Below are 24,075 nucleotides of genomic sequence, written 5' to 3'. Positions count from 1 at the left end.
TACCGTGAACCTGGATATCCTATTCTTTCTACTATTACAGTGATCCTGTGATTGCGTTGTATACCCTGGGGTTCTTCTGGATGTCCCATTGTTCAGACATTTTGACACATTTAAACAGTGTTCACGTCTGTGTTGGCGATTTTATAGATTTTTCTAATTCATTTTATCTTGAAGTGCGCATTTTTTATGTGTAGCATCCCTTTTTTGTCTTAAAATTTACAGTAGAGGTGGTGCCCACTCTCCTGCTCAGTACATGTACTGATAGTGGTCATGTGTATTACATGTGTATTACATTTCTGTTCCATGATATAAAGATCTGTTAAGTTCTCCACCACTTGGATAACGGTTATTGTCCAAGCACTTGAATTCCTCACCACAGAATAGCATGACGCTGACCAGGGGCGGACACAGACAGCAGAGGACCCCTATGCAAAGAATAATTGCGCTAGGCTGCTACTGTGCCAGGGTGCCCCCCACAGTAATAGTGCTCCCCAAAGTCTCACCAATAGAAATGATTATCTGCCAGCGTGCATTCAGTGTTAACAGTGCCCCCAATAGTAGTAATGTTCCTATTGTGCTCCAATTGTAATAATGCCCCCATAGTGCCCAAACTAGTAATCGTGTTCCACGTATTCCCACAGTAGTAATAATTCTCCTTACAATGTGTGCTACTAGAAAAATGCTCCCTTATAATATGCACCAGGACATAAATACCCCCTATAATGTGTGACGATACAAAAAAATAACCCCCTTCCTTTAAGATCAGACCCCCCCATATCAGATGCTCAGGCCCCCATCAGACCTCAGATCAGGCTCCAAATAAATAAATATACTTGCCTCTCCTGCTCAGCTGCTGCTCCTTATGTCTGGTGTCTTCTCCTGCAGTCCCCTCTCGCTGGTCTCCTCTAGCACTGTCACTGACTGTGTGCAGTGTCAGGTCATAATGCGCCCTGTACATAGTCAGCACAGTGCAGCGCAGCCCAGAGGAGACCAGAGATGAGGAGTGAGTACAGTGCTCGCAGCACTTCACTCCCCCGCGTCCTGCATTGCTCAGTGTAAATGAGCCCTAGTCAATTTTGCACTGATAGGCCTGAGTGATGGTAGCTGGATACTGATTGGTCTACTCCTTGGCAGAAAATTAGATGCAGCCATTGTTTGTAATAGTTATTTACCAGTAAACCGCAAACCTTTCATACTGTGTTTTAAAGGGGTCCTGCACTTTGTTTTAACTGATGATCTATCCTCTGGATAGATCATCAGCTGTTTGAGAAGGCAGCTGCGCTCCAGTAGCACCGCAGCCTTCTCACTGTTTACCACCTGCCCACTGACGTCACGACCAGTATCAACTAGCGTGGGCGGGGATAATCTCTGTTCACTTGAATGGAGCTTAGCCCCACACACACTAGTTGATACTAGTTGTGACGTCACTGGGCCGGCGGTAAACAGTGCGAAGGCCGCGGCGCTACTGGAGCGCTGCTACCTTCTCAAACAGCTGATTGGCGGGGGTCCTGGGTGTCGGACCCCCGCCGATAAGAAGCTAATGATCTATCCAGAGGATAGATCATCAGAATAAACAAAGTGCAGAACCCCTTTAAGTAACTCGCATCTCTCCTTTTTTTTGTATTCTACTTAAAGGGGTTATGCCATGATTAATGTGTAAAATGATCATCAGACATCATATGGAGCATGACCATCTCTAACGAAGCTAGAACCAGCTCTGTACCTCACATGGATCAACAGGTCTCCACATTCATTGCTCCAATTTCCCTGAAGGATGGAAATTAACATGTGCGTCCACTGCAGTGAGGTGGACAGAGAAATTAGACAGTAGTGGCTTTACTAAGTTTTTAATTACATGCAGTTACAAAAGCATTCCGATCCAAGGACTGGTTTGTAAACTATAGAATATTTTTCATGGGACAATCGCTTTAATGTTGTTGATATAGTTTCTTTATCATTAATTTCCCTATGTCTTTTAAAGTTCAGCCTATTGTCTAATGAAATCTGAGCAAAGCCACAATATCTCTGACAGTTACTAAACTTATTAGTTGACATACGTAGACATCTTTGTCTACTTTCACACTGGCGTTTTGGCTTTCAGTTTGTGAGATGCTTTCAGGGCTCACAAGCGGTCCAAAACGGATCAGTTTTGCCCTAATGCATTCTGAATGGAAAAGGATCCGCTCAGAGTGCATCAGTTTGCCTCCGGTCAGTCACCATTCCGCTCTGGAGGCGGATACCAAAACGCTGCTGTCCGCTTGACGAAACTGAGCCAAATGGATTTGTACTGGCACACACTGTAAGTCAATAGGGACACAATCTGGCACAATAGAAAACTGATCCGTCTCCCATTGACTTTTAATGGAGTTCGTGACAGATCCGTCTTGGCTGTGTTACAGATAATACAAACGGATCCGTGCATGATGGATGCATGAGGTTGTATTATTTTCACGGATCAGTTTTTGCAGATCCATGATGGATCCTCCCAAAACACGAGTGTGAAAGTAGCCTTAGTTGACATCTGTCTCAGTTACTGTATAGCTTTCTATACTGTTACTTCTAATCTGTGCTATTTTCTAGTGAGGCAAAGACATACGGTATTCGTTCTCTCCATTATCCTACTTCATGGAGAGACAAGTATGCTTAATGTAACCCACCTTTACCCTCCAGCTACACATGAAGCCATGCAGGTAATGGGTGCATAGCTGAAATAGTTTCCACGTGCCATGTGACTGGGGACAATGCTGGTAGCGACTGTCCATGATGAGTTTATTGCATGTGAACTAAGCAAATAAATAGTGAAATATTTTCTTTTTATAAGTGTTTGCATATCAAGGTGGTTCGAGATAATAACAGTAGCAGAGAATTGTAGGCCAAAGGGTGCAGAGATAAGTATATAGCCATTGGATTGAGATATTCATCTACATATCAGTGTACTTTGACAATATGACAACCTCTGTCATTTAACCTGCTTAAAGGGAACCTGCCTCGCTGAAAATGCTGTCTACTTTGCAGACACTAGCAGGCAACATAATGAGCTGAGTAGATCTCTATATGTTTTTATGGGTGACACCAGTATTTTCATTTAAACCTATGCTCATTTTGGATTTAGGGGTCCAGTGGGCGGTCCATTTGGCTGGTCTGGGTAACAGGCCTGACCATTATACAGGCCTTGGCTGCTTCCCGAATGAATGACTAGACAACTTCTTTAAACCATTCAGTTCTGCCCTTAACTTCTCTGCAGTACTTAAAGGGAACCTGTCACCAGGATTTTGTGTATAGAGATGAGGACATGGGTTGCTAGATGGCCGCTAGCACGTCCGCAATACCCAGTCCCCAAGGCTCTGTGTGCTTTTATTGTGTAAAAAAAACGATTTGATACATATGCAAATTAACCTGAGATGAGTCCTGTCCCTGACTCATCTCACGTACAGGACTCATCTCTGGTTAATTTGCATATGTATCAAATCATTGTTTTTACACAATAAAAGCACACAGAGCTATGGGGACTGGGTATTGCAGATGTGCTAGTGGCCATCTAGCAACCCATGTCCTCAGCTCTATACACAAAATCTAGGTGACAGGTTCCCTTTAAACTGCTCTGTAGCCCTATCTATGCCCTGAGGTGTTGTACCCTTATGAGTAGTGTCATACAGACATCTACACTTGCTAGCTAGCTACATGCTGGATTATTGCTGTCTTTGTTTCCAGCAGCAGCTTCCAAGCTCATTCTTCATTCTCCTGCCTGCTACTGAACTGACCTCAAATCTGCAGAGGACTGCTATTTATGATACTTCTTTTGTGTGCTTCCCCTGTAGCTTAAAGGGGGTTTTCTGTGCTCCTAATAGTCATGACCTGTCCTCAGAATAGGTCATAAATACATGATCAGTGGGGGACCAACACCCTGAGGATGGGTCATAAATATATGGAGCCGGGAAACCCTTATCCACACATGTAGATTTTTAATGGTGGTGGTCTGCATTTTTGTGTGTTTATTGTTTTTTTTTTTGTTGTAAAGAAAAAAAAGCAGCTAGATGTTAGCTGAATGTCTATGAGAAATCTTAAATGCAGGTCACACAAACATATTTCTTGATACTGGTGTTTTTGTTCATTAGTTGTTGGTTTTGTTCTTTCTGGATTCTTTTCAAAAACGCCACGTTCTACGGCTCTTGACATTATGTTTCAGGTATTTTCACATGACTTTCTCTAAAGGGGAAAAAATGGCATGAAGAAAATGCTGGTGGACAAACGCAGCGAAACAAATGTCTGAAAAAAGGTACACATGTACTGGGAAAAACTTGGGTAGCTTAAAAAAAGCGCATGTGGTTATCATCACGTTTTTACAACCCAAAGAAATGCCAGTGCACATTTGTGTGTAGGGACCCTTAGGCCTCATGCACACGACTGTATTTTTGGTCTGTCAGAGCTGCATTTTTTGCAGATCACACACAGACCCATTCATTTCTATGGATCTGCAAAAAAAATAAAAAAAGAACAGCACACAGATGACATCCATGTGCCGTCGGCGTCCATGCAGCTGGGCTGCATATTATAGTGAAGGTTCTCATTTATCCAGGTCATGGTATATCTGTAAAGAATAAATCAAGGCAACTGGACTTACTGTAGATTTCTTGAAAACGTTTCACTCGTCCTTCCAACGAGCTTTCTCAATTCTGAGTGACTGTACAAGAATTCTCTGGGAATAAATATGTAACTGAATCAACATCTGGTAATTATACCCAGCATGGGGTCAGAGGTCATTATACCCAGCATGGGGTCAAAGATGTTGATTTTCCTATCCTAATTGGAGTCAGTAGGTGATAATGACCTCCCAGAAAAAGGTGTCAAGACAGCATTGTATGTGGCAGACAATAGATGTCTAACCCCCCCGCCTCTATTCAAGCTTGGCTTCTCCATTTTTACATAGATGGGCTCCTGCATATTATAGAGCCTGTCCTATTCCCATCTGTTTTGTGGACAATAATAGGCATTTCTATAAATGGGACTGATAAACTATGGATTGCACATGGAAGGAATCCGTATTTTGTGAATCTGTGGTTTGCAGACCGCAAAATAGATATAGTAGTGAACAGGAGGCCTAAGGTGGCTTTAGACAATCACCGACACGTGTGACTACCGACCAAACGTTCTAGCAGACAACTAGCATTTAAAGAGGACCTTTCACTAGTTTAAAAACTAAAACCTAACTATATCAGTGGGCAGAGCGGCGCCCAGGGGGTCCCCCTGCACTTACTAGTATGTCTGGGCGCCGCTCTGTTCGCCCGGTATAGGCTCCGGTGTCTGCAGCTCCCTCTGTTTTACTGGGCAGAGTTGTCCCTTGCTGCAGCGCTGGCCAATCGTAGAGCACAGCTCATAGCCTGGGACGGTCTGCTCGTGTGCTATCCGCATCTGTTGCTCCGTTCCGTAGCCCCGCATTCTTTTGCGGACAAGAATACGCATTCCTACAATGGGCCGCCCGTTCCGCAAATTGCGGAAGGCACACGGGTGGCTTTCGTTTTTTGCGGATCCACAGTTTGCAGACCGCAAAAAAACGTAACGGTCATATGCATCAGGCCTTAGACTGTGAATGCCCCTGGGGACAGAGCCTAATCTTACTATTTAAGCAGCAAGAAATAAGTGCTACATAGAAAGTATAATCGAGGCCAACCAGGTTGCATATATGAGGTAATTGAGTAAATGATGGGAATAAGGGTACTTTCACACTATCGTTTTTCTTTTCCGGCATAGAGTTCCATCATAGGGGCTCAATACCGGAAAATAACTGATCAGTTTCATCCCATACATTCTGAATGGAGAGAAATCCGTTCAGGATGCATCAGGATGTCTTCAGTTCAGTCACTGAACTGCGTTTTGGATGGAGGAAATACCGCAGCATGCTGCGGTATTATCTCCGTCTAAAATTCCGTATCAGTTGCCGGCATTAATTTACAATTAAATGTGTTAGAACCACTCGCAGACCGGTAAAAATGTGGAAAAAAAATATATAACAGATCCGTTTCTCCGGATGACATACTGAGAGACGGATCCGTTCTTGCAATGCATTTATAAGACGGATCCGCATCCGGATCAGTCTACAAATGCTTTCCGTTTGCATGCAGCGACGGAACTGCTTGCCGGACCACTCTGCAGCAAGTGTGAAAGTAGCCTAAACGACAGCAAGCCAGATTCTTTGGCTGCTCCCACGGGGCTCGACCGGAATTTGTAGTTTGTTATAACATAGTGATTAAGTAATATTAGAGTAGAAACAGCCTTGTATCTGACCTGCCAGTATTTCCACCCTGGACTGTCAGTGTATGGGGATTTTTTTAAATTATTATTAAAAGAATAACTTGGGCTACATTTTTTAAATACGTCTGTTTTAAGACCAATAGCCTTTTTGCCTTTTGTCAGTGAAAAACGGACGTAAAAAAAAAATAGAACATGTTCTATCTTGTCTGTTTTTTCGCTGACAGGCTGCCGCCATACAATTGAAGGGGTCAATTTCTAACGTCTCTCTCTCAAAAAGGCATCAGTGAAATAAACGTCTTTAAATTTTTTTTTATGCACTTTTTTTTTCACGTCTGCAGAGAAGTCGTGTGCATGTAGCCTAAGGCTTCTTTCACACTTGCCTTGTGGCTTTCCTGTTTTGAGATCCAGACGAGGATCTCAAAACCAGGCCAAAACGAATCAGTTTTGTCCCCATTCATTGTCACTGGGGACAAAACTGATCAGGATGCGTTTCGTTCTGTTGCGTTTTTGACCGGACACTAAGCCGCTGCAAGCTGCTGCGGTTTCGTGTCCGGTCTGTGAAACGGAGAAAATCGTATCCAGCGTAAAAGTCAAGTCTATAGTAGGATCTTTTTTTTTTGTTTTGTTTTGTTTTTTTAGCTAAAAAAAAAGATCCGAACACCATTGACTTACAATGATTTTCATACCGGATTGCATTAAATGGCACAGATCCATTTAACTCTGGTTTGGAGGCAGATCTCAAAACCGGAAAGCCACAACGCAAGTGTGAAGCAGGCCTAAGATAGATTCACAGTGATGTACTTTGTGCCTGGTTATATGATACTTTGTAGACTATTATCTGTGTATGTGGTACAAATTCACTGCTCCTGGGCCTTAGGCCTCATGCACACTACCGTTGTTGTGTTCCGTTTCGCAAAATGGGGTTCTGTTGTTCAGTGATCCGTTTCCGTTGTTGTGTTCCGTGTGTCTTCCTTTATTTTTGGAGGACCACCAGACATAAAGGTGGTGCGATGAGTGTTTCTAAATCCTGGAGAGCACTACCCGTCATGAAAGCAAGAGCAATAGCCTTCATTTAAGGCCTCATGCACACAAACTTATTTTGTTTCCGCGTCCACCATGTGCTATCCGCATCCGTATGTCTGTCCGTAGCCCCGCAAAAAAAAAAATCTGATGTCCTATCCTTGTCCGTTTTGCGGACAAGGATAGGCATTGTTGCAATGGATCTGCCCAAAAAACGGATGCCATACAGACGTCATCCATTTTTTTTTTTTTTTGCGGATCTGCAAAATACATACGGCCGTGTGCATGTAGCCTAAGTGAAAGATATAAGGTCCTTTCACACGCAGCAAATTTTGGTGCAGAAAATTCTGCAACTGAAAATCCGTTCACCTGAATGGAGCTGGCAGACCTCCATGTGCTTGCCGCAAAAACAACCCTATTCAAATGAACTTTGGCAGTTGATCACTGTTTCCTAAGCGGCAGCGCTCTCTGTATGACACATTCAGGGTCGTGTCGCACGTTTCTTTTTTCCTCTTTGCCTAGAATAGTGTTGGCATTTGAACAATGAACAGTTCATCCATCTCTGGTTACTTCAGCCAGCATGTGTGTGAACATACGTGTATTTATTTCTAGTCCTCTCCGGGTGAGCACAGAATGCTTTTGTTTCCTATTGAAATTCTGCTCAGGAGACCACGAACACAAATGGGGAGATGAAGCAGCCGGGGAACAGCTGCTGATGGCAAATGGCTACAAATGAGTTTACTGTCCATTGAGTCCTAGCATAGACTACTGCAAAGTATATTCGGCCATGGCAATACATCCGCTATGGTGGTGTGTTCACGTGGCAAGAGACTAAATATACATACTAGCAGCAGTTATATTTCCTTGTAGTGAGAGGATTATAGAATTGTGAGACTCTTGTAGATATCAAGTGTTTTGCACTTCCAGTAGAGGCAGACGTGTTGTCAGACTGGAGCAGCGGAGGATCCCCCGGTGGGCCCTCTGTCACACGAGCGCCTGCTAGTCGGCATCAGACAGGGCTACACAGTGACAACAAATGGTAGACGGCGGAATGTGTCGCTGAAAAGTCGCGCAACGTTTTTTTTGTAATGATAGTGGTGTCGCAAAAATTGATGGATTTTCTTGCAACAGCCATATTGCAGATGTCACATTGCAACAATGTTGTGCAACTTTTCAGCAACAAGAAGTCGCGCAACACGTATCTCTGTGTAGCCCTAGCCTCAGTTACTTCTGTGTATGTGACAGTGGTAGTCGCACACGAACCTGCTGCCCGGGAAAGTAACATAAACTTAACCCTAGTTGGCTGAGCCTTAGGGCTACTTTCACACTAGCGCTTTTCTTTTCCAGCATAGAGTTCCGTCACAGGGGCTCTATAACTGATCAGGTATATCCCCATTCTAAATGGAGAGTAATCTGTTCAGGATGTCTTCAGTTCAGTCATTTTGGCATGCTACGTTTTTATCTCCAGCGAAAAAAACTGAAGACTTGCCGGATCCGGCATTTTTCCCCATAGGAATGTAATGGTGTCCAGCATGACAAGCGGAGAGACGGATCCGCATCCAGATGAGTCTCACAAATGCTTTCAGTCACATACAGATCGGCGGATCCGGCGGGCAGTTCCGTCGACGGAATCACACTGCCGCAAGTGTGAAAGTAGCCTTAGCCGCGCAGTGCTATGCTTCCTTTCTCCTCCAGGACGTCATGCCGTCCGGTCAGCACACAGGCCAGAGCTGGATGTGACTGGAGGGCAGTACATCAGAGGAGCTCAGCCTCAGGAGGGCACAAGGATATACATGGGGCATTTCACTGACATACCCCCTCCAGGACTCCACTGTCACACATACACTCTAATATAGGCATCCTCAAACTGTGGCCCTCCAGCTGTTGCAAAACTACAGCTCCCAGCATGCCCAAACAGCCTACAGGTATCAGCCTACAGCAGGGCATTGTGGGAGTTGTAGTTTTACAACAGCTGGAGGGCTGCAGTTTGAGGATGCCTGCTCTAATAGATAGTGTGTGTGTGTGTGTGTCTCCTCCCCCCCTTCCCAAGTAAGTGTATGAGTGGGGGAGGGGGGCATGTAGTAGCATCTACTACATGATCTGTATGCAGAGAGTTAACATTCTGTTATCTAGTGCTGTTACATAGGACTGCAGGTGAATTCTACTACATGATCTGTATGCAGAGAGCTATACATTCTGTTATTAGTGGTGTTACATAGGACTGCAGGTGACTTCTACTACATTCATCTGTATGCACAGAGCTATCATTATGTTATCTGTGGTGTTACATAGGACTGCAGGTGACTTCTACTACATTATCTGTAGTCAGAGCGTTATCGCTGCATGTTATCTGTGCCCCCACTGATCATCACACTGAAGGGGCCATGGCTCTCTTCCCCTTCCTCCATGTACATATGGCTGTATCTCTTTCACTTAAACAGGACAAGTTGCAGTGTTTGGTACAGCAGTCTTATGGAGGAGCCATGGTGTCTGGGTAAACAAGAAATGGGGGCAGGACTTGCAGGAATCGGGATCTCCTTTTACTGTGATGATTGGTGGGGGACCTGGAGTTTAGAGCCTATGATCAGTATTGATGGCCTACAACAGGTATCGGCACACTTTGGCACTCCAAATGCAGTGAAACTACAACTCCCAGCATGCATACTTGGCTGTTCTTCTAACTACCACTGAAGTTGAGAGGACTCTGGGAGTTGTAGTTTCAGAACAGCTGGAGTGCCAAAGGCCGCTGATCCTCATCCTACAATATTGATGAACGGCAGTGCACAATACAGTTTGGTTTAGTGCAATGTTCGTATGTGTTAAGACCTAAAAAAAAAGAAAAGGATGTAAATAAGCGGCAGCAAAATCCGACCCAAATAATGCAGCTGATCTAAAATCCGCACTGCAGTCCAATTTATGCTGGGATTTTATTCATTGCATGTGGATGAGATTTCCTAAAATTGTATTTACTTTGCTGGTCCATAAAGACTGTGGATTTGCTGTCACATGTTTGCATGCAGCAAATCTTTAGCGTTTATGTTCCATGTAACATGACATACCCTAATATTTCCTTGTAGCTATAGGATGGGCCCCCCAAATCAGTTCTTCTGGTGGGTACTGGGCATCCCAGTCCGATACAAACCCCCAAAAATGGTTTTAATTTTAGATTATAATGCAACAAAACCGGAAAAATATCAAAGGATGGGGGGGGGGTGAGTACTTTCGCAAGACACTGTACAGTACATACTTGCATGTAATGTAATTTCACAATTCAGGACTTTTAATGTGTTGTATGTAGGCTCTTGTCACTAGAAGAGATCTACAGCTAAAAATGGTCTTAAAGGAGTAGTCCAGTTATATAAAATTATTCCTTATTCACAGGATAGGTGGTAACTATTAGATCGGTGGGGGGTCCCACCACTGAGAACCTATTGCCCCCAGAAATGAACCGATTGGGCATGTACGCAGCCACTCCATTCAGTTATGATAGTTCCAGAGATCGCAGAGCTCTCTACTAAGCCATCTCCCGAACTCTCTTACAATTGAATGGGGCATGGGGTTCTCATGATCAGTGGGGGTCCTCCTGATTTAATAGTTATCTTTCCTGATTACTAACTTTATATAACTGGAATACCCCTTTAAGCTAACAGGCAAAGTAGTTTTAGCGTCTGTTTCTGAGCTAACCAATTTTCACCTGTAATAGTTTTCTAATTTGGATCCTAACTAGATTATTGGTCATATATATTTAAGTGACTTAAAGTGCTTTATTTGTCCTCTTCTTCAGTCATGTGATGTTGGTACACAAGGTGGCAATCTGTTGGGAGGAAGGGACAGCAATGTAGCTGAAGTGGTACTGTGCTACCCCATAGCAGCCTTTTAGGTGTCCTGCGGTTCCACGAGCAACGGGCATTCTGTGCGGAGGGACTTGGCTAGTGTTAGGACACGGTTTACATCGGTGCGTAGTGTCCTGACGCTGGCCAACATCCACCTGGAGCAGTAAGTATTTGTCTTTTTTTTTTTTTTTTTGTCTGGCCAGATTTTTTTTCTGCGTTCTGATAACATAGGTGTCTGGTGTCTGAATAAATGTAGGTGTTTGGTATTTGGGTACAATGTAACACCACACAGTACCTGCTCACTAATGAGAAAAGCTGCTGGTCATGGATCTCCTGCCTCATAGCTGCTGGTATTGCTCTGCAGTAATGAAGCTGTGCTTGAAAGTACTGCACGCTGCCAGCAGGACAGTGCTAACTGGTTCCCTTTGTGTTTTCTGTGCCCATGAGCATCCAATTATACAACCATGGGGGAAATGTATTATACACTGGATTTACGCTGGCAGAGGATGCACCCAATTTATGCCTCGTCCTATATTAGGCACATCTTTCAGCACACCTTGCCCCTAAAAAGAAACTGAACAGCAGCCTGGAGCGGCCTTGGATTTCTGTATTTATGCTAAAAAAAATATCTGTAAATTATGATAAATGTGTCAGAGCCAACCCCCATCCCTTTCAGAACGTTATGAGAAAGAAGCGCCACTTGCGACAAAATTTCGTTACAGTGGTGTTCTAAAAGTCACAAAGGAATGGAAGGAATACTACATTTCCCCCACGTCCTTACTACATTATATTAGCAGCACTGTTCTGCATGTGCCGTAGAAAGTCTGGTAGGCCTATAAGACGAGACTGGTTTGTGGGGCATCTGCCTGGCATTTATGCTGTTTCTATCATTATTCCTTGCTTCCAATCGGTCGTCTTGATGGTTGAGCGCTCTGCAGCTGCTGCGTACTTCTTACTCAGCAGAGCAATTTCCTGTAGGCTTCTAATTTAAAGAAGTGAAACTGTGAGTGTACAATGTATTACCGTATTACTGTAGTCAGGGCGGTTGTGTAATATAGGGCGTAGTATAGGGGAAAAAAATAAAGATAAGTGACACAATATATTTCTATTCATTGGAATAACAGCCGTATTAGCAATGCTTTTAGTTTGAGCTAGAAAACGTCCTTTCCTGCTGTTACAGCCACATTCTGTAAAGTGCCTCTTTTCTTTCAGTATCATTGGAAGGATTTGCTGTGGAGACCGAGCTCTTCATATTAGGGCTTCTTACAAATGCTCTAGTGAAGCTATTGCGCCCACTGGGAATACTGTAAAAGAAAATGTGAAATGAGCTGTACATGTAAAAAGTGGTAGAATTAATGATGTAAGGTAGACTTTAAGTGCCGTTGAGACCGCGGGAAGGCAATTTGACTTGTGGTAAGAACTTTCAAAAACAGTAAAATCATAATAGTACAATTTACCTATTAATAAGATTTTACAACTGAATTATAAGTAACTTAGGATATGACCACATGCTGCAGATTTGTTGCAGGAATTCCTGCTACTGTCCCATTCATCTGAATGGAACTTGCAGAAATCCATGCACACAGAGCTGATTTTCAGTTGCAGACATTTCTGGGGAAAAAAATCTGCCAAATTTGAATTCACCCTTAAAGGGAACCTGTCACCTCCCAAAACCATCCCAAACTGCCAGCAGCGTGTTTCTGACGATGCCTTTCTTCCTGAAGGCAGATGCAGCAAAAGTACTAGAAACGTTGTTTTATCCCCTGCCCGGCGCGCTTCTCCACACATGCTTGACGTCAAGGAGGCAGCGGCCTTTATGCTTCAAGTCATGGTAACCACGACCCCTTCCCTGCCCCTTCGCTGTGACTGACAGCTGGCTGTTCGGCAAAGGCAGCCGAACTCTGTGCATAAGCGCTGTCAGTCACAGAGAAGGGGGCGTGGTTACCGTGACTTGAAGCAAGGAGGCCGCCGCCTCCTTGACTTCAAGCATGTGTGGAGAAGCGCGCCAGCAGGGGATAAAACGTTTTCAGTACTTTTGCTGCATCTGCCTTCAGGAGGAAAGGCATAATCAGAAAAACAATGCGGGCTACACGAATGTACTGCTGGCGGCTTGGGATGGTTTTGGGAGGTGATGGGTTCCATTTAAAGGGGTTGTCTCATCTCGCCGTTACTAAGACGAGATGAGACACCGTTCCGACCACCTCCCTGCCGGAGCGCCCTGCCGTTTCCCGGTCGGAACTGTGTCTCATCTCGTCTTAGTAATGGCAAGATGAGAAAACCCCTTTAAAGGCGCATTTAGACTGCAGCAGATTTTTGGGAAGGAAGCGATCACCTCCACAGCATGAGGATATGCGATCACTTGTCCCCATACAGCCGCACTGTTTATGGGCAGCAGATCATGCTGTCTTAACAAGAAAATATAATTTAGGTGCCTGTACAGATGACAGGATCACCCGATGAACGAGCATTTCGCTCTTTCATTGGGTGATCGGTTGCACCTTTAGACAGGAAGTTTATCTGGAACGAGTGTTCGCAGGAACGTTCGTTCCCAATAATCTACTAGATTATCTGTCCCTCTGAATCCACCTTTACGGTTTCTGTATCCATTTATAAATCGCATAATGTTGTGTTCCCCTGCTTTTAATACTCCATGTTTTGTTTTGTCCACGCAGCAGTTTAGCTCCACCCCCTGTGAGTCATGTGACCAACTGTATATCTGTGATCGGAGCTCCCACAATGCACCACTGTGCAGTAACTGGAATCTCGCAGAATTCTAAATTTACCATCCTGTCTATAGGGTTAATAAAAAATAATGTAATTAACGAGTGATGTAAGAAAATGATTCCCAAAGTAGCTTTTTTATGTATGATATATCCCTTTAAGGCTACTTTCACATTAGCGTTTTTCTTTTCCGGCATAGTTCCATCACAGGGGCTCTATACCGGAAAAGAACTGATCAGGCATATCCCATTCAGAATGCATTGGAGAGCAATCCGTTTAGGATGCATCAGGATGTCTTCAGTTCAGTCATTTTGACTGATCAGGCAAAAGAGAAAACCGTAGCATGCTACGGTTTTATCTCCGGCAAAAAAAAACTGAAGACTTGCCTGAATACCGGATCCGGCATTTTTTCCATAGGAATGTATTAGGAATGTAGGAATGTAATGTATTCAAAATACAGGAATGCCGGATCCGTCCTATCCGTCCTCCGGTCTGCGCAGACCTTTAAAGATGAGAAAAAAATATATACCGGATCCGTTTTGCCTGAGGACACCGGAAAAATTGATCCGGTATTGCAATGCTTTTTTCTGACTGATCAGGATCCTGATCAGTCTGAAAAATGCCTGATCAGTCTAAAAAATGCCTGATCAGTCAAAAAATTACATGCGTTTGCATACAACGGAACTGCCTGCCGGAATCAAATAACGCAAGTGTGAAAGTACCCTAAGATGCCAGTAGCCGATTTCTGAGCACACTTGTGGCCACCTAGATTTGTGTAACTGAAAGACTTCTAAGACGGTAGCATGTTTGTCATGTACAGTACAGACCAAAAGTTTGCACACACCTTCTCATTCAAAGAGTTTTCTTTATTTTTATGACTATGAAAATTGTTGATTGACACTGAAGGCATCAAAACTATGAATTAACACATCATGTGGCATTATATACATAACAAAAAAGTGTGAAACAACTGAAAATATCATATTCTAGGTTCTTCAAAGTAGCCACCTTTTGCTTTGATTACTGCTTTGCACACTCTTGGCATTCTCTTGATGAGCTTCAAGAGGTAGTCACCTGAAATGGTCTTCCAACAGTCTTGAAGGAGTTCCCAGAGATGCTTAGCACTTGTTGGCCCTTTTGCCTTCACTCTGCGGTCCTGCTCACCCCAGACCATCTCGATTGAGTTCAGGTTCGGTGACTGTGGAGGCCAGGTCATCTGGCGCAGCACCCCATCACTCTCCTTCATGGTCAAATAGCCCTTACACAGCCTGGAGGTGTGTTTGGGGTCATTGTCCTGTTGAAAAATGAATGATGGTCCAACTAAACGCAAACCGGATGGAATAGCATGCCGCTGCAAGATGCTGTGGTAGCCATGCTGGTTCAGTATGCCTTCAATTTTGAATAAATCCCCAACAGTGTCACCAGCAAAGCACCATCACACCATCTCCTCCATGCTTCACGGTGGGAACCAGGCATGTAGAGTCCATCCGTTCACCTTTTCTGTGTCGCACAAAGACACGGTGGTTGGAACCAAAGATCTCAAATTTGGACTCATCAGACCAAAGCACAGATTTCCACTGGTCTAATGTCCATTCCTTGTGTTCTTTAGCCCAAACAAGTCTCTTCTGCTTGTTGTCTGTCCTTAGCAGTGGTTTCCTAGCAGATATTCTACCATGAAGGCCTGATTCACACAGTCTCCTCTTAACAGTTGTTCTAGAGATGTGACTGCTGCTAGAACTCTGTGTGGCATTGACCTGGTCTCTAATATGAGCTGCTGTTAACCTGCGATTTCTGAGGCTGGTGACTCGGATGAACTTATCCTCCGCAGCCGAGGTGACTCTTGGTCTTCCTTTCCTGGAGCGGTCCGCATGTGAGCCAGTTTCTTTGTAGCGCTTGATGGTTTTTGTGACTGCACTTGGGGACACTTTCAAAGTTTTCCCAATTTTTCGGACTGACTGACCTTCATTTCTTAAAGTAATGATGGCCACTCGTTTTTCTTTATTTAGTTGCTTTTTTTTGCCATAATACAAATTCTAACAGTCTATTCAGTAGGACTTTCAGCTGTGTATCCACCTGACTTCTCCACAACGCAACTGATGGTCCCAACCCCATTTATAAGGCAAGAAATACCACTCATTAAGGCTACTTTCAACGGATCCGATCATAATAATGCAGACGGAGGCTCCGTTCAGAACGGATCCGTCTGCATTATATTTGCAATAAAAAGTGTGAAATTAGCCTGAGCGGATCCGTACAGACTTTTACATTGAAAGTCAATGGGGGACGGATCCGCTTGAAGATTGAGCCATGTTGTGGCATCTTCAAACGGATCCGTCCCCATTGACTTACATTGTAAGTCTGGACTGATCCGCACGGCCAGGCGGACACCCGAACGCTGCAAGCAGCGTTCAGGTGTCCGCCTGCTGAGCGGAGCGGAGGCTGAACGCCGCCAGACTGATGCAGTCTGAGCGGATCCGCATCCATTCAGACTGCATCAGGGCTGGACGGAAGCGTTCGGGTCCGCTCGTGAGCCCCTTCAAATGGAGCTCACGAGTGGACAGCCGAACGCTAGTGTGAAAGTAGGGTTGGACGATATCAAAAATATTCCCACGATAACGATATTAAGAAATTTATCGCGATAACGATATATATCGCGATAAATGCCCATTTAGAAGAAAAAAACACTTGGGGCCACAAGGAGACGTTATACTGTATGGGGGCGGCCACAAGGAGACGTTATACTGTATGGGGGCGGCCACAAGGAGACGTTATACTGTATGGGGGCGGCCACAAGGAGACGTTATACTGTATGGGGGCGGCCACAAGGAGACGTTATACTGTATGGGGGCGGCCACAAGGAGACGTTATACTGTATGGGGGCGGCCACAAGGAGACGTTATACTGTATGGGGGCGGCCACAAGGAGACGTTATACTGTATGGGGGCAGCCACAAGGAGACGTTATACTGTATGGGGGCAGCCACAAGGAGACGTTATACTGTATGGGGGCAGCCACAAGGAGACGTTACACTGTATGGGGGCAGCCACAAGGAGACGTTATACTGTATGGGGGCAGCCACAAGGAGACGTTAATTGTATTAATCATTGGTGGCAGTGGCCACAGGGTCCCCCTCCCATCATTGGTGGCAGTGGGGCCCCCCCTCCCTCCCCAGTATTAATCATTGGAGGCCACAGGGTCGTCGTCCCAATCATTGGTGCCAGTGGGTCCTCCCTCCCCAGTATTAATCACTGGAGGCCACAGGGTCGTCCCCCATCATTGGTGGCAGTGGGCAGTTCTGATCGGAGTCCCAGCAGTGTAATGCTGGGGCTCCGATCGGTTACCATGGCAGCCAGGAAGCTACTGAAGCCCTGGCTGCCATGGTATGTTAGTGAGCAGCATTATACTCATGTGCGCCGTGGCCGCTGGGCGCTCCTTCTTCTGTCTGTGCGGCGCATTGCTAATGCTTATACCATTAGCAATGCACCGCACAGACCTATGAGAAGAAGGAGCGTCCGGCGGCCACGGCGCACGTGAGTATAATGCTGCTCACTAACATACCATGGCAGCCAGGGCTTCAGTAGCTTCCTGGCTGCCATGGTAACCGATCGGAGCCCCAGCATTACACTGCTGGGACTCCGATCAGAACTGCCCACTGCCACCAATGCAGGGACTTAAGAACATTCCCGGCACCCGACCTCTGAGAGGACGCTGTGATCACCTGAGGGGTTAATTGCGCGGATCACAGCGTCCTCTCAGAGGTCGGGTGCCGGGAATGCGAGTCACAGAATTCCTTCCCTCCCTCACGCTGGCTGAATTGTAAATGTGCTGTACGGTTCATGCTGGGGCGGGCGGCCGCGGACGCAGATTTAGAAGCGGTCAGCGCACATGACCGCTTCTATGACGTCACGAAATACCGCGGTATTTAGGAAACGGCGATATTGCCATATCGGCGGTTTTTTAATACCGCGGTATATCGTGATACCGGTATATCGCCCAACCCTATGTGAAAGTAGCCTTAACCTGACAGGGCACACCTGTGAAGTGAAAACCATTTCAGGTGACTACCTCTTGAAGCTCATCAAGAGAATGCCAAGAGTGTGCAAAGCAGTAATCAAAGCAAAAGGTGGCTACTTTGAAGAACCTAGAATATGACATATTTTCAGTTGTTTCACACTTTTTTGTTATGTATATAATTCCACATGTGTTAATTCATAGTTTTGATGCCTTCAGTGTGAATCTACAATTTTCATAGTCATGAAAATAAAGAAAACTCTTTGAATGAGAAGGTGTGTCCAAACTTTTGGTCTGTACTGTATATAGACCACAGCTCTGATGCCTGACTACTGACTCCAGACTACACCCAAGGGTGTGAAGTGTTGGGTGTCAGCACCAGTACAAAGCAAGCATGATGTTGTTGCTTTCTGAACAACCACTCCACATGCGATAAATCAATAATTTGTGTAGACTTTATACTGTGTAAGATTGTTGCGACATACCGCAACTTAGTAGGGTGCCCTTATAAAGCTGCCCACCAGCCAGAGCAATCTTATACGTAGTCTGACCTGGCCACAGTCTTTAGACTGCAGACAGATGACATAGCATTACAGCACTGGAGAACTTACTGTCCCCTTATGAGAGTCTCAGTTATAGCTGCAATAAAGGGGTTGTCCAAGTGTTTAATATGGATGACCTGTCCTCAGGATAGATCATTATCAGTGCTGGTTTGACTCTTGGCACCCCCACCAGCTGTTTGAAGAGGCCGCAACGCTCTAGTGAGTGCCACAGCCTCTTCCTAGGCCATTGGCGTCATGTTTATCGGTCATTGTCCTATGTGCAGCTCAGTCCCATTCAAGTGAATGGGGCTGAGCTGCAATACTAAAGACAGCCACTATTTAAAGGACAGTGCTGTGCTGAGTAAACTGCAAGAAGGCCATGGCGCTCACCGGCGTGCCGCAGCCTCTCAAAACAGCTGATTGGCTGGGTCCTGGGTGTCGGACCCCATGATCAGAATTTGATGACCTATCCTGAGGAGAAGTCATCAGTGTAAAACACTGAAAACCCCTTTAACCTCTGGCAAACAACAGGTACCTGTTTTTATCTCAGCTTTTGAGATGTCCAAAACGGCATCTCTACTGCTAATAGAAGCAGGGCCCAGGTCAGGGCTATGACCAGAAGACACTTTTCATAAAGAGGATGGATTACAGCATTAATACTGGAGTGGGAGGTAGAAGATAATCTTGGGGGGATTTAGTCTTTTGGTGGAGGGATCTTTGTAACCCATACATTGGGTTACCACATAGTATGGTATGTATGGTATGGTATAATAAGGGTCACTTACCTCTAAAGGCAGCAACAAAACAAAAAGCCCTCTTTAGTTGTATTCACATGGGGCAGTTTTTTCCCCAAGCCAATGTACTGTTATGCCAAACTAGGTTTTTCAGCGGTTTCTGCAACTATACATTTTCTTGTCTGTGATTTTTAGCCAAACGCATGCGATCTGTATTTTTGCAGATTGCACGCAGACTCATTCATTTCTGTGGGTCTGCAGAAACCTTGGACAGCACACAGATGTCATCTGTGTGCGTCTGCACGTGTGGCCGAGCCGCAAATGACAGAACATGTCCATTTTGCGGACAAGAATAGGTGTTTTTTTTTTTTACAAAAAGTGCAGAATGCACACGGACCACATCCATATTTTGTGGATCCCCAAATTGCATATGGTCGTGTAAATGCCTCTTTATGATCAGTTTATAAAGGGAGGCACAATCTGAAGTATTAGTAAGATAGAAAGTTACTCATCTCACTAACCTACAGTATCTGTGTTTGTTTCCGTAGAAGCAGATGACACTTCCAGGGTTAACAGTACTAATGCTGGTCTGCACCTGCGCTCATGCCTGTGTTTTATGTCCGTAATGACCTTTTACTCTATTATGTGTAAATAAGAACTGCTCGCTCATCGTTCATAGGGACAGCAGGCAAAACGCCAGCTTGGAAATTTGGTCTGCCACCTGCAGGTTGTCAACGTACATATTGTCTTCTTTGGCTGTTCAATAGATATTTGCAGATTTTGCTCACGGTCTGTGTGTGTGGGGGGGTCATCGGGTTTCATCAGGGAATGTAAGAGTTGAAGGAATTCCCCGGAGCTGAGGGATATATCGGTGTCCAGCAGTCATTTTATCTCAAGTTCCTACAGCAATAACATGCATAACCACACTGAACCTTCATGTCTATGGAGGCCTCAGCTTGTTGATGATGTTCACCACTGTTGGAGTTAATAATTTAAAAGCAATCTTTTTTTCTAATGAATTAAAATGAAGACACAAAACATATAAAAGGTTTGAAAAAAAAAAAAACATAGTGAATGAGAACAAAATGCAGCAAATCCGCATTAAAAAGGTTGTTGGGCTCCATGATATTGATGACCTACCCTCAGGATAGGTCATCAGTATCAGATTGGTTGGGGTCCAACTCCTGACACTGTCTGAAGGGGCTGTGGAGCTCAGCGTCCTCTTCAGTGTTTACCTGCACGTTGTCCAGATTGTATCGACAGGGCAGTGTAATTACATGTGTTCCGTCTGTTCAATGGAAGCTGTCAGTCCAGTGCGCCAACACTACAATCTACACTGTGTCCTGGCATACATTGGAGAGGATGCTGCGCCCCCCACCAAATGGCCGCTGCCCCTTTAAACAGTTGAGTGGTGGGGGTCGGACCACCTCCTGAGGATAGGTCATCAATATCGTGAAAACAGACAACCCTGTGACAACAAGTGTTACTATAGGATGTGGAGAGACATCGGCAGCACGCTTGGTGGTACAGTTAGAGCCCTTGTACAGCCTTCCTATTGTGATTAATGCAGGTCATGGCATCGTATGAAGTTGTAGTGACTGTATTCACAACGTTATATGAAGTGGCCGGACAGTTCTTGTGTTAAAAAATAATCAAATCGAAACAAGAACATAATGAGGGAAGTGCCGTGGAGTGACGCGAGTTTTGCAGGATTGTGATTGTGTACTTGAGACTTTCATTGACCTTGACTTTCATGCTGGCTCCTGCACAACTTCACGTTTCTCTGACAGCAGTCTTCATCTGCATATGATTCTTAAAGGGGTTGTCCGGGGTATAGGAAAACGTACAAGCACAGTGTCCCCACAGACTGCACTGGTGATGTATGACATGTGACAGCTGCAGAGAACCCCTTTAAACTGCTATGAGACATACTGTAACTGATATTGGCCGGATGATGGATACACTATACATACAGAATCTGATTGAACTATGACAGTATTATTTGTCGAACTGTGGCTTATGGATGACATTTATTAATAATCAGCTGACCCTTTAGATTAATCTAGAACTCTGCACTGACTCAAGTGGTACATCAACATCTAGTGGAATATTGCTGTGATATGCTGATCAGGGGGTCCGACCATGGAGGCGCTCCACTCTTTGCAGTGCCAATCTTGTCTGATATTGTGCCTAGTATTGCAGCATAGTCTCATGGTGAGACACATCATGGCTACAAAATATAAAATAATAAAACATGTAAAAGCAATTCTGGAGCATCTACTTTATGGCTTCATGTTCACTTCCTCTATTATTCCTACTATAGTTTTATAAACTACCAACTGAAGGTTACCATTCCCCGTCTGTATTCTGACACTGGCAGCACTGATTGGATAGTGTCACAGTGCAGGGACGCACCCCTAACAGGTAACACCCAGTGGAACATTTATTGCAGAGTGTTGGCAATACATTTAGAATCTTCTAGTAGGAATACTAGAGGAATGACAAAACTTAGTGCTGTAAGGAAAGATGCTCCAAAATTTTTATTTAATGTAGAATATAATTTTATAAAACACCATATGTTGGGGGTGGTGACAAGCCTTCTTTAAGAATCACCTTTTGGTAATATCGTATTTAGGTTAAAGGGAACCGGTCACCTCTACCATGCTGCCCTCACTGAAGACAGCATAGTGTAGTGATAAACCCGCTGATATCAGTGGTCTGTCACTACTTTGGCATTCAGCAGTGTACTGACATGTTGAACCCCCGCACCACGCACCAGCACTGCGAGGCAGCTAAGCCTGATGAGACCCTGCTCCCACCCTCCCCTGTCTTCAAATGATGACTGACAGGCTTCTTTCCTATGTACAACCAGAAAAAAAAACTGGAGGGTCGAGGGCAGCAAGCCCCATTGAACTCCTCTTCCTCACAGCCCTGGTGCACCCTGCGGGGTTCAGCATGTCTGTACTCTAAGGGTGCTTGCACATGTTACGTATTATGTGCATTTTTTGTGTGGATTTGGTGCAGAAAAAACACTGCATAAAACAGTACCAGCAAAGTGTATGAGGTTAGACGAATCTCATATACAGTTTGCTTTTTCTTCTGTGCGGATATTGACCTGCTGTGTAGATTTTCAAATCCGCAGCAATTTATTTCTGTCTGGACTTCATCCTTTGCAACGTAAGGGTGAGATTTGCTACACAAGCTGCATCAAATCCACACCAAAAACTGCAAGTAACACAAGCAGTTTTTGGTGCCGAAACGCAGACATCCGAGTGAAAAACCGCATGGATTTTCTGTCTTGAAACCCACGCCCATTTGCAGGTACCATAAAAGTCCTGACTGCCCTTTACAGAGGTGACATACCAATGACATCAGCGGGTCTGTCATCACATTATGGTGCCTTCAGTGAGGGCAGTAAAGAGTAGGTGTCAGGTTCCCTTTAAATGTTTTAAAAATTCCATACTTTCCTAAAACTGACACGACAGATGTAATAATACAATTTTGTATCTCTTCCAGTGGCGACAGATCTTTTCAGTTCCAAATATCTGGCTGTCCAGGCCCAGAAGAAAATTCTTGGCAAGATGGCGTCTTCTAAATACATCGCAACATCTTTGATTGATGACACCAGTGGCGAAGTGTTGGATGAGCTCTACCAAGCAACTAGAGAGTTCACCCAAAGCAAGAAAGACTCTGAGAAAATTATCAAGAACCTCATCAAGATAGTAATAAAGCTGGCTGTCCTGTACAGAAATAATCAGTTCAACCAGGATGAGATTGCACTTATGGAAAAGTTGAAGAGGAAAGTCCACCAGATGGCCATGACCGTGGTCAGCTTTTATCAAGTGGAATATACATTTGACCGCAACGTGCTCTCGAAATTGCTGAATGAATGTCGGGAGCTTCTTCATCAAGTGACTCAGCGTCATCTCACAGCAAAGTCTCACGGACGTATCAACAACGTGTTTGATCATTTCTCAAATTGCGAGTTCTTGGCGGCTCTGTACAACCCATTTGGACCTTACAAAATCCATCTTCAGAGACTTTGCGAAGGTGTGAACAAAATGTTAGATGATGACAATATCTAATGATGGAACGTTGAGGTGTTTGAAGATAAAAGCTGAAAAAATTCAATTATGGAGCAAATGGCTACCAAGGAGTAAGAGACCATTCATTAAATGGCATTTTATCTGCTGAGGGTAACACTGGAACCGGGTTGTCATGTCATACAGTGCCGCTTACTGGTTCTTGCTGGAGAGTTGTTACTAAGCAGTGATATGCAGTAAGTTCCCTGAGAGACTTGTAAGTGGAAAACACCTTGTATGCGGTGGATTACACAGAAATGGGAATTTTACAAAGAATTTCTGCAGATGAAAAGTTGGGGGGAGGGGGGGGGGGGTGCTATTTATGGCCTTGAAGAAAGATTCTTTAGTATGAAACGCGGACGTGTTTCCCTGCAGTGTATTATACATATGCCCTGATCCTTTATGCATTATTTCCTGATCAGTGACAAGGCAGCTTCTTTTTGTTTTTGCTTCTGTTCTCCAACCTTTGTAGGTACTATATTCATACCGATCTGCCATGGGAGTGCACTGCTTTTTAGAGATCATCGTTGATACCAGTATCCATATTGTGAAAGGTTCTTCATTTGTGAGTGTAGACAGCAGAATTGCACTTTCTTATGTCCTCATAAAACTGTCTTATGAAAAAAATAAAAATCTATCCATCAGAGGTTGAAATGATTTTTTTTTTTTTTTTATATTACCACCCACACACGGCTTGTGTACACTGTACATTTTTTCCATTAAAACTGAATCTGAGTCGATTGAAACATTGAGGACAAATTGCAGCACTTTTTAGTCCATTAGACCGAGGCCTGGAGGGAATTTATCATGAAGGGAATTTTTGAAATCCGTTTTGCTTGAGTCTGTATTGGACTACTTTTATGTCAAATTTATCAAATATCTC

At 44.4% G+C, this 24,075-nt stretch overlaps 1 protein-coding gene across 3 annotated transcripts in view; it reads left to right on the top strand.

Moving 5' to 3' along the window:
* TNFAIP8 (TNF alpha induced protein 8) overlaps positions 1–23,838 on the top strand; it is a 123,873-nt gene extending 100,035 nt beyond the window's left edge. For all 3 annotated transcript variants that reach the window (XM_044275894.1, XM_044275893.1, XM_044275892.1), the window contains exon 2: positions 22,627–23,838. In XM_044275894.1, coding sequence (XP_044131829.1) covers positions 22,627–23,195 — 569 coding nt within the window. In that variant the 3' untranslated portion in view covers positions 23,196–23,838. The remainder of the gene's footprint in view (positions 1–22,626) is intronic.
* The last annotated feature ends 237 nt before the right edge of the window (positions 23,839–24,075 follow it).

The sequence above is a fragment of the Bufo gargarizans genome, chromosome 1, assembly GCF_014858855.1.
Source record: "Bufo gargarizans isolate SCDJY-AF-19 chromosome 1, ASM1485885v1, whole genome shotgun sequence".
NCBI lineage: Eukaryota > Metazoa > Chordata > Amphibia > Anura > Bufonidae > Bufo > Bufo gargarizans.
Note: the sequence above shows the minus strand (reverse complement) of the source record. Positions and strands in the feature narration are given on the sequence as shown.